Below are 12,108 nucleotides of genomic sequence, written 5' to 3' on the forward strand. Positions count from 1 at the left end.
GACAGGGTATGATGGTCTCACGCTTGCACATTAGGTTCTCGTTAAGGACTCTGGCTCCCTCCCACATTAATAAACCCTTAAAATTCGTGAAACGATTAATATAACTGTAATATAAGTTGTAGAACTTGTTTATCAATTGTTGTTGAAAAATGAAGTTCAGAAAATTAAAGTTACAACATAAAGTTAAATTTTCTGAAGCTGGGTTACTTAGCGAGTGACATCATTGAATACCGTGTATTAAAATTTTGTTTTGAACATAAAAAAGATAAACACAAATTCATTTTAAAACATATTGTTAATTTCACTGCATAATAAGAAGTGCAGTGAATCTTTGTCTTAAATATTTTGACACATTAAAAGTATTAGAAAAACATTTCGATTCAAACTGCTGTATTTGACCAACCATATTGTATATACATAAACTGCTCAAAGAGTAATTCTAAGATTCAGACCAAGTCCATTCATCAAACAATAACATTTTGAAAAACCTTCATCTTTCCATATTAAAAAAATATTTGAATTCAAACGAACTGTTGATAGTCCTGGGGCCCGTTTTACTAAAAGGCGTACGCCCGGCGTAACCTTACGCCTATCGTAAGTCAAATATTTGGACTAAGGTCCGTTTCACTAAAAGGCGTAACTTTGCGCCCGCCTTAAGTTAAGACAAAAATCTACGCCTAGCCAAGGGTAGTCGTAACTTATGGCGTAAACAGGAATTAACTGCTAATTCTGTTGCTGAGAATATCGCTGCTGACCGTAATGTTAAATTAAACAATTTGTCATGTAAATTTTATTAATTTCATATGAAATTAAGAAAATAGAGAGTTTTGATAGGTGATATCAATTCTCGATTTGAAACTTTCTTACATATTTTATGCACACTCTTTATATTTGCACTTGCCGTTTACATGTTAAAATGACATATTTAGACAATTGATAAATAGTTTTCATTTGATTATTTTTATTCAAAAATTTGATTTACGTTTCATATTTTTAAGTAAATTGAGCAATGAATAATGCAGGAAATATACATACATGATGCACATGTATTACAAAGGTATATTTGTATAAGAAATGACTAGCATTTCAAGCATTTAACCCCCCCCCCCCCACTTCCACGGAAAATACATGTATGTGTGAGAGGGATATTTTGAAATTTAAAACTCACTAAGTGAATTATTGACTTTTATATTTTCCTCTTTATTATTTCATTTTTAGTGAGTAAAAGTTAGGTAGTCTAACTAAGGTTAATCCCCAAAGTATTTTCAGTATTGTCAAAATGTAAAAACTAACTTCGGAAACAAATTGTGGAAAAAAATTAGACTTGGAATTCATCAATTATTTCCTAGGTCATTTTTGCTCCACATTTTACATTGACGCAATCTTAATATGTTTTTTGTTGTTTTTTTTTTTTGCATGAAATATTAAATTTTCGCTCTTTTTAGTATCTGTTGTATGGTTGTTCGATGCTTGCTCAATATTGTCCAATTCATGGTTAAAAAGCTCATTACTGCATTGATTCGCTATATTTTCTATTTTTAGAAAAAAATCACTGATTTTCTTTAAATGATATAGCAAGAGGAAACCAGAAAATTTAATTAAAAAATATTTATACTCGGTCCATAATTGACGCATGATCAAAATAGAAATTCAAAGGGTGTTCGAAACATGGTCAAATCCCCGTAGATATCGATAACAAAATAGTTTTGTTGAGTTAATAATTTTGAATGAACATATCCTATATGCTTCATCAAATATATCTTTCAAATAAAACATTTTAGCAAGTTTTGCTGTGTGATTTTGTCACTAAACAGGATTAATATGCCTGAATACTTTACGTCTCTCCCCCCCCCCTCTCTCTCTCTCTCTCTCTCTCTCTCTCTCTCTCATATGCAAACACAATTGACAAGTTTCTATCTTTTTATCTATCTAAAGAATATCTATTTATCTATATATCTATCTATCTATCTATCTTCCTTTCTACTGTTTATCATCTGTCTGTGCAAGTGCATAAGCTCGTTGTCAAGGACGTAAGTCTGGCCTTAACTTAGTCCGATACTAGTGTTTACGGCCAGGCGTACGCCTCTTAGTGAAACGCAGTTTACGCCGGACTAAATTTTGGCGTACGCCCTAAGGCCTAACTTAAGTTTCGTCGTATCTTACGCCTTTTAGTGAAACGGGCCCCTGTTCTGTAACTTTGTTTGTAAGGTGCTTCCCTCGCCTTATAAACTGTTCATGCGATTAGCATGTTCTTACGTATCGAATAAACTGAGAAACAAAAATTACCAGGTGATGAAGGTTTATTGCTACATAAGAAAAGAAAAGTCATCGCGTTTATCAAAAAGTTTTGCTTTTAGGTTACCATCAATGCCCATTTCGAGTAAAATATCCAAATATGTAACAGGTGACGCAGTGTTATCTTTTATTTCAAGTTCACTGGGATATATCAAGTCGACGTAGGTATGGAAATAACAATTGTTATAGTCTATCCCAAATTATTGCTTCCATCACTTTTTGATTATTTTTAACAAAAATACCCATACCTGTAAAAAATGAAGTACAGTTTTTTGGATGTGTATTGAAACCTGAAGCGGTAGAGAGGGCTCTTCAAAACAGATAATCTGGACTTTTTCCATATTAGTGGATGAACGTAGTTTAAGCACAAAGGTATTTATGATTATCGAAATATCAAGCAAAAGGTAGTGGAAGCAAAAACTCGGGACAAAGTATAATTAATAATACGTACGTCGTTGATATACCTGGATGATGAGTTGAAGGCCACAGCGAGTGATCTTTTTTTCATGTACAAGTTTTTGAATAAATTCTGCTTCATATGCATACAAAAATAGGTCTGCTAACAATGGGACACACTTGAAACCCATGGGAATTCCAACAAATTGTTTGAAAGTAAATTATAACTATCTATTTAAAATTCAAACTCTTAACATTAATTATTATCATTTCATTGCACCACAAAACGTATTTACTTTAAATATTCAGTTTGTCAGTTGAATTAATTAATTTCATGTTTTAAAGAACAACAATAAAATCTTGAGAGATAATGAGGCTTCGTTTATTACACAAATCATTCCATTAATTTCTTCTCATCGTTTTCCTCTATGTCCTTTTCGTCAGCTTTTCTTTTCTTATCATCCATGGATCGCCGTCCATGATGCCACCACCCGTGGTGGTGGTGGTGGTGGTGTCCATGGTAATGATGATGGTGGTGGTGAACAATTTTTGCTGTAGAAAAATTTAAATCACAATGGATGAAATAAAGTAATTCGTACATGAGTGTGTGCATATTGGACCTTTTCAAAAATTGCCGACTTTCAAGTAATTCAGTTTTAAACCTGCATTTTACGAGGCTAATATTTACTTTTAAATCTCCAAACGGGAGCATGGGCTATATGAATAAAACGCAATCATTATATTTACGTCTGTCATAAAAGACAAAATCTATGTAATTGATAGTTTTGACTTTTGTATTACCTTAAAATTGAAGCAAATACAAGAACAATTATTTTTATATCTATTCATATTTTTTTGACAGCCACGATAATACTCCCCAAAAAATACTCGGTATATTGTAATAGTTTAAAAGTAAGTCATCAACCGTAAAAGAAAGCGATCTTTGCGACAGTCCATTACGACTCTTAAACAATGCGTTAATTTTTAAGTGTTAATTTGTTGTTCAAAACTTCTATTAAAATTAAATGTCTTATTTCTTTAGATCGACAGTTCATTTTCTTATTTTGTTGATATTATACTTACTATGATGAAATAACCACCCTTCAGCATCTAGAAAGAAAAAAACACATTATTTTGGATAAGGAAATGGTCCTTTAAGGAATCTGTGGTTGGAACGTTATTATTAGTTTCATAGATATAGAAAAGTCGGTATATCAATCAATCAATTTTTTTTATATAATAAAGGTATTTGCAAATAAATTTAAAAGGAATAAATGCATGCATCAAAATATAATTTTCGTCAATTATAATGAACGGTTAAAAATATAAGGATTCGGGGGAAAATCCTTTATGTGCCTTCAGATTACTTACCTTGAATGGAGACAAGAAGGACAACGGCGAAAATTAAGATCTTCCACATTTTGCTGTCGGAAATGATGATAACTATGTTAATTATAGTTGTTGTCAATGGACTCGGTCGGTCAAATTTATACCAAAAGTTATCAATAGTTTTCATCCCACGTAACAGTCTCCACCAATAACATTTAACAAATATGTTACTATTTCTTACCAACATCTATCAATTATTATTTTTTTTTTTGTGTTTTTCAGAATACAAAAGAGTGCGTGGTATGTGTCACGTGTATCGGTTCTTAAACCAACGAATTGTTATAACGTTTTGTATAAAATCAATTAATTTTTATAATTCAAAAACGTTTTTATTATTACATTTCAGTCAAAAAAATTACATGTATTTGAAGTACAATATTAACGAAAGTGCGAAAATAATTTCTAAAGTGCTTAACGCATTTTTTCTTTTCTTTACCAGCAAAACTTTATAAGAAAACTTGAGCATTATTTAAAACAACAACCAGAGTAATGTAAACCTGACAAATATTCGTGACTATGCATTTTGCCAGAAGCGTGTGAAATGACATTCAAATTTTGGTTAACTATTGAAAATAGTTAAACATTTCATTCTTTGGAATTAGTCAAATAAAATTCTAAAATCCTCATTATGCTACTTTAAATTGCTTCTCTGATTTTTGAATTTTTTCGTCTCCATTTTCCTTTCCATTATTTTGTGTTGAATTGATAATCATTCCATATCCTATTCGATCAATATATAGTTCTTTTTTGTATTCATTACGGCCATACTGGATATTTGTTTTTCGAAACAAGTAAAAGATCCTTATAAAAAAGTCCCTCTCTGAAAAATATCCACCGTGACTAAAATGGAAGATATGAAGAGAAAAATCAGGGGGAAACTTACACAAAAAAATCAATTTTAAATTACGCAAGGTGGACAGACCATCCAAGTTAAAAAGGAGAAAGAGGGAAAAATATTTAACCGTCCCACATGTAAGGAGTACTACAATATTATTTTAGAATTTTTGTGTCCTATTTGTATTGATTATACAAGTAAAATAACATTCTTTCATAATCAAGATGGTATTATTTCAGCAGTAACTTCTATGCTTATATTAATAAATATATCTCAATGCGTTTACAGATTCATTTGTAGCGATACTTTTTTGTATATTCTTGGACTAAAAAAAGATTTACCTTTTGATTACGACAACGAAATAAGAAAAATAGATATACGAAATGTCATTATACGGAAAATTTCACGCATAAAAAGCCATCATTTATCAGTTTACAAGTCGTTAAAACTCATCACACATGTTAACAAACCGAGTTGTTAAAGGAGTATGGTTAAAGGAGCATGGTCACGATTTTGTTTAAATTTCACATTTAATTTTTTAATTGTTTTCATTGCTTTAGTTATGCGGGTCTAATGATGAATCAAAAGCTGAGTGTCATTTGCAGAGTTATACAAAGCTCAGAGTTGTTTCTTATGTAAACAAAGCTCGTGTCATGTTTTTGATTACATTGGTTCATTTCACCGATAGACTTATTTTTCAAGCTAATCTTTTCTACCTGATAATTCGTTTTGAACATATATAAACAGTCTCTAGCGTTTGTCACATTCATTTTTTGGTCTTAACTTGGAAATTCTTTTCAGCATTTAAACAAACAAGGAGTAATTAAGTTCATATACAATTGATAAGAAGTAACAGGTTGCTGACTAACAACAATGGTCCAAAATAAATATGACACCCGAACTTTACTGCATTACAATATGATAAAAATTCTTCATTATGTCTAAACACCATATGTGTATTTAAATTGATAAGTATGTTTTCCGACATTGAACGATTTTTGTAATGAAAAGAACTAAAATGTTCAATATATAGTACATGCTATATGATATCTTTGTCAAATCGAATATCTCAGTTCATAATTAATTTCAACAAAATAAAATAGAATTGATACGCTTAAGTAACAGGTTGATTTCTTGACAGAAGGTGTCAGACAAGTGACACGCAATAAACAAAGGGATTATTACCGGGTGTAACTTGTACATATTGTTGATAGTAAATAAGGATCAAACAGGGCACACAATTATGCCTTTAGTTAAAATGAAATTTAATCATACCTGTAAATGATAAAGTGTGACTTATCCATTTCTTAAACAGTATAATTTCAAGAACCCTTCATTCTTTTTTTTTTCATCTTAGAGCTTTTTAAATTGTTATTTATTTCTTAAATAAACAGCAATTTAAAACTAGAGACGAGCTCGTTGCAAGCAACGATTAGGTCTTCCGAATGCAGCATTCCAATTGGAGGAACTCGTTGACCAGGTCTTTTACCGTAGGCCTACACCTTAAAGCGGAACTCAGCGGCCTTCCGGAAGACGACCTTTTTCTAATACTCCTAGGAAAACAAACACTGACAGTTCTTTCTCAAGCGGAGGAAATAGAGTTTAGGAAATTGAACTCAAGACATATTGTGACTTCTTGCGCGGTCTATAACAGACTCCTTGGGTAGCTCAATTCACAGCTCCCATCCCATCAACTTATTTAAAACTTTCTTACATTCAAAAAATATGTAAATTATCTCAACCCTACATGTAATTTCATTACTTATCACTACTTATATGTACATACATATCTTCACTTTATAATTTTGACTTGTTGACCGTAATTTATTTGTTGTTTGTATTATTCTTATCTCCATAATGGAGGAAATAAAAGATGAATGAATGACCATGGTACAATATGAGATGTATAAACACTGAGTGAAAGAAACAAAGTATTATACTACATGTTTATAAGCAAATACAGATCTTAACACATTGTCTATAGTTTGGTTCGCCGCATTTTATTCACAGAGTGGGACTGTGGTTATGCCCGGTATGAAGGTAAAAAGACCATTGGCAAACATTTTACACGCATTTTTATCGAACGCAAGCGCCAATGAATCTTTTAGTATATATGCGGATATCCTGGATATTTTACCGGGGGGTTTGAAGAATAATTTTGTTTTTCGAGGAGGGAAAACATGTGCGGATCAGAAAATTTTTCCGGGGTGGGGGTTGAAAAGTCTGACGGTTATTTGAGTTTGCCATGGGATGTCCGAGGCATATTTTTGGTAAGTTTATAATGTACACGTAATTGAAAGAAATTTTGCGGGGGGGGGGGTGTCTGGAACCCTTCCCCTTCCCTTTTAGATCCGCACATGGAGAAGAATGATGCCAGTTATTTTACTGTGATTTTAACAATTTTTATTTAATTATTCATTTTCAAAATTATCGGAATGCCAATATTACCTTTCAAAGCAGTTAAAACTTAAGATACGAACCATTTAGTCTCGGTAAGTATTGCGTCCGCGTACGAAAGAAATGGCAATATTCAAGAAATTCGAATGGACGATCTGGGTCCTAGGTCGTCCATCCGATTCTTTTTTAGACTAAGAGCTACAGACCTGCAGTTAGAGATTGTCAAACTCTTATTGATTATGTCAGTTTGTTTTGTCTCAAAGAATAATTTTTTTCAATCAATAAAGTTTAACCTTAAAAGAGAAAGAAATCGGGCACAATTTTCAATGTTAGCATTTTACAATTCTATGGTCTAATAAAATTTCAAGATACTAACTACTCTTCAATGCTTTATCCGAACTATTGCTTGAAAAAAAGATTTACATCGCAGTTTTTTAAATTACAAAAGGATATACAAAATGAACTTGGATTAACCGCTAACAAACAGGCATAAAGAGAGACTGAGAACTAATTTCTTCTCTTTTTTTTACATCTAAAGAAATTCAAGAATAAATCAAAATATATTTTTCTTTAAACGCGTTAATGAAAACATAGATCATCAAGGGGTTCTTAGTATATCTAAAACTTCAATTTCAATCCTAATTTCATGATTTAGGATTGGTTTTTCATACCATTTTTTTAAATGCTCCCAAAATAGTGGGGGGAGGGGCAATTCCATGATAATTCAATTTTTTAAATGTAAATTTGTTAAAAAAATAGTTGCTGCGGGAAAAAGTGGGGAGTGGGGCAGGCCCCCTGCCCCCCCCCCCAATTCTACGTGCCTTAATTTTCCGATATGAAATTAAGCATATATTTTCTTATTATCATAGACTTAAAGCATGTTGGAAAAAAGAAATATTGTATCAAGCAGTTATTATGCGCAGATCATGCATGCATTCCTCTATGGTTTTCCAAAAGGATGATATCGGTAACTTATAGTTCATTTAACAGTTAAGTTCCAGCTTGTCTTCTGCCACATGGAAGAACGTGTGTAATCCTAATTTAGAAATAGGCATCATGACCGGGGGGGGGGGGGGTATCATCGCAACAATATTGTGTACTAGCGTACTAGAGTGTACGTTCATTGTTAATTCATAATTGATGTTAAATTATTATTAACAACAAAAAATCATTAATTCATTATAACATGCAGTCTGGAAAGTTAACTGGAAGAACTAAAATGCCAGGGGGTTTTATTAAGGTCTTCCGTTTCCAACGGAAGACCTTGTACTGATTCTGTTGGAAATTCTTCATTATTATTTTTAGGGTCTTCCGTTTCCAACGGAAGACCCTCTTGTTATTCTACGGTTTCTTTCTATTATTATTATTCTTAACATTCTTTTTCTGCCTTCTTTAAAGCTTTATTTCTCGAAAACTATTCGCCCGATTTGCACAAAATTTTCCGGACTTATAGGACATCGGAGGGGATAAATGTTTTTAGTTAAATTTTTTGCTGACGCCTCCTCCGGTTTCAGATATTGACGATTTTATAAATTTTTAAGGGTCATTTTGTCCATGCATCTCCTCCGAAACTAATCAAGATAGAAGCTTGAAATTTTCAGGGATTGTAGATGAATGTATGTAGATGTACCCCCATGCTTCCAATTATGAAAATTACTAAAGGCCTCAAAGCTCGCCTGGACCTGAAAATTGACACCAAATGTATTCACGAAATTTTTGCACATTTTTTGTGAAATCTTTTGATGTACAAATATTTTTATAAAACATGTAATGCAAAAGGTGTTTCAAATTACACGGGCTTTCATTTGATATCAAGAAAAAGGGGCTGGCCCCTCAAATTAGGGGCCAAGAGGGCTGTAAAGTCTTCTTACAATAACTCTTTACTGAATAATAATTTGTTATTAATTATAGAAGCAAAAATGTTCATTGTTCAGCTGTTTATCTATAAAATACCATACTTAAGTCATATGTTACGTAATTAGGGGTTTCAAGGGGCCAGAAATTCAAAATTCCGATCATTAATATATGAAAAAGGAGAAATATTTTGAAAAGCATTGAAGAACAAAAGTTGCTTAAAATAATGTTCTGTACAATATGCCACCTTTAATTTTTTTTGTTCATGGCCCCATTTAGGAGATAAAGGGTCGGCCCTTAAAAAACACATTTGTAAAGATATCCTAAGAACGGTTAACATTTCGTGAACACTTGTTTAACAAAATATTTTTATATTTGCAAGACCTTTCATTTGATATCAAGAAAAAGGGGCTGGCCCCGCCAATTAGGGGTCAAGAGGAGTCTTAAATCTTCTTACAAGAACTCTTTACTGAACAATTATTTGTTATTAATTATAGAAGCAAAAATGTTCATTGTACAGCTGTTTATCTATACAGTATCATACCTAAGTCATATATTACGTAATCATGGGTTTCAAGGGGCCAGAATTCAAAACTTTGATCATTAATATCTGTGAAAAAGGAGAAATATTTTTTAAAGCAATGTAGAACAAAAGTTGTTCAAAATAATGTTCTGAACAATATGATACCATAAATTTTGTTGTTAGTGGCCCCGGTAAAGAGTTAAAGGGTCGGCCCCTAAAATACAGTTGTTTAGATATCTCGATAACAGTTAACCATTCGTGAACATTTGTAGAACAAAATATATTTATATTAGCGAGACCTTTTATTTGATATCAAGAAAAAGGGGCTGACCCCTGAAATTAGGGGCCAGAAGGGCTATTAAGTCTTTTTTATAATAAATCTTGTCTGACTAATAATTTGATATAAATCATCAAGCAAAAAAGGAGCTTATATTAATCTTAATTTAAAACTGAAATCCGTTTTAAAATCGGACGATGCATTACAAAAATATTGGGATTTAAAAATTGAGTTTTCCGGAAATTTTGATTCCAGGTTCTTGGTTAAGAAAATAGTGTTATGTTAAAAGTTAAATTAACTCATGCCTTAAATGATTCTGAAATTGTTAATTCGTACTTGAAGACATTCGAGACTTTGTTTTTATTAAGTCGTTCTAGATTTGTTAAGGTTTTTGTTAATTCGTTCTTGAAATCATTCGGACATTGTTAGGTCGTGTTAAGAATTATTCGATTTTTAAAAAAATATTTTTTTCATTTTCTTTGTAGTTGGTTTTAGAACTCTGCTTCATACAGGAACTTCTATCTTTACTCTCGACACCACCGGAAGACCTTGTCGTTGCTTTGCAACGAGCTTTGCTCTAGTTCTGATTATTCTTTTTTTTCTTTTTCTGACTTTTTTTGAGCGTTATTTCTCAAAAACTACCCAACCGATTTGCACGAAATTTTCAGGAGTGATAGAACATCATCGTTGCTACATATTATTAAATTTTTGCATGATGACATCACTTCCGGTTTAAGATATAGACGATTTTGTAAATTTTTAAGGGTCATTTTGTCCCCGCATCTCCTCCGAAACTAATCATGATAGAAGCTTAAAATTTTCAGGGGTTGTAGATGAATGTCTGTAGATGTACCCCCATGCTTCCAATTATGAAAATTGCTCAAGGCCTCGAAGCTCGCCTGAACCTGAAAATTAGCACCAATTTTTTCCAAGAAATTTGTGCACATTTTCTGTAATACCTTTCGATGTGCACATAATTTGTTTGAACATGTAATGCAAAAGTTGTTTCAATTTTCACGAGCTTTCCTTTGATATCAAGAAAAAGGGGCTGACCCCTCAAATAAGGGGCCAAGGGGGCTCTAAAGTCTTCTTACAATAACTCTTTACTGAACAATAATTTGTTATTAATTATAGAAACAAAAATGTTCATTGTACAGCTGTTTATCTATAAAGTATCATACTTAAGTCATATGTTACGTAATTAGGGGTTTCAAGGGGCCAGAAGTTCAAAACTTTGATCATTAATATCTGAAAAAGGAGAAATATTTTTAAAAGCAATGTAGAACAAAAGTTGCTTAAAATGGTGTTCTTGTCAATATGCTACCTTAAATGTTTTTGTTTATGACCCCATTTAGGAGTTAAAGGGTCGGCCCCTAAAACACATTCGTACAGATATCTCAAGAACGGTTAACATTTCATGAACACTTGTTGAACAAAATATGTTTAAATTTGCAAGACCTTAAATTTGATATCAAGAAAAAGGGGCTGGCCTCTCAAATTAGGGGCCAAAAGGGCTCTAATGTCTTTTTACAATTACTCTTTACTGAACAATATTTTGTTATTAATTATAGAAGCAAAAATGTTCATTGTACAGCTGTTCAACTATACAGTACCATACCTAAGTCATATATTACGTAATTAGGGGTTTCAAGGGGCCAGAACTCAAAACTATGATCATTAATATTTGAAAAAGGAGAAATATTTTAAAAAGCAGTGTAGAACAAAAGTTGTTCAAAATAATGTTCTGAACAATATAAAACCAAAAATTTTGTTGTTAGTGGCTCCGGTAAGGGGTTAAAGGGTCGGCCCCTAAAACACATTTGTACATATATCTCGAGAACGGTTTACAATTCATGAACACTTGTAGAACAAAATATGTTTATATTAGCGAGACCTTTTATTTGATATCAAGAAAAAGGGGCTGGCTCCACAAATTAGGGGGTACAAGGGCTACTAAGTCTTTTTATGATAACTCTTTTCTGACCAATAATTTGATATTTATTATAAAGCAACAAAGCAGCTTTTATTAAGCTTAATTTAAAACTGAAATCCGTTTTAAAATCAGATGATGCATTACAGAGATATCGGGGTTTAAAAATTGATTTTTCCGGAAATTTTAATTCCGCGTCCTTGGTTTAAAAA

The 12,108-nt window shown here is 32.1% G+C and overlaps 1 protein-coding gene across 1 annotated transcript; it reads right to left on the minus strand.

Moving 5' to 3' along the window:
- Positions 1-3,057: 3,057 nt before the first annotated feature.
- On the minus strand, positions 3,058-4,184 carry LOC128177940 (nickel/cobalt efflux system RcnA-like). Its single transcript, XM_052844873.1, has 3 exons — positions 4,063-4,184; positions 3,775-3,801; positions 3,058-3,243 (listed from the first exon to the last, which is right to left on the minus strand). Exons 1-3 carry the CDS (start codon positions 4,109-4,111, stop codon positions 3,086-3,088), a joined length of 234 nt encoding a protein of 77 aa, XP_052700833.1. The 5' UTR covers positions 4,112-4,184; the 3' UTR covers positions 3,058-3,085.
- Between the last annotated feature and the right edge of the window lie 7,924 nt (positions 4,185-12,108).

Source organism: Crassostrea angulata, chromosome 3 (assembly GCF_025612915.1).
Source record: "Crassostrea angulata isolate pt1a10 chromosome 3, ASM2561291v2, whole genome shotgun sequence".
NCBI classification, from domain to species: domain Eukaryota; kingdom Metazoa; phylum Mollusca; class Bivalvia; order Ostreida; family Ostreidae; genus Magallana; species Magallana angulata.

What these genes read in the sequence shown, in the direction of transcription:
- LOC128177940 (XM_052844873.1), bottom strand. Translation starts at nt 4,111, where the DNA reads ATGTGGAAGATCTTAATTTTCGCCGTTGTCCTTCTTGTCTCCATTCAA. An exon ending in CCTTCTTGTCTCCATTCAAG is followed by an intron (nt 3,802 to 4,062) that starts GTAAGTAATCTG and finishes TTTTCTTTCTAG; the next exon opens with ATGCTGAAGGGTGGTTATTT. An exon ending in AGGGTGGTTATTTCATCATA is followed by an intron (nt 3,244 to 3,774) that starts GTAAGTATAATA and finishes ATTTTTCTACAG; the next exon opens with CAAAAATTGTTCACCACCAC.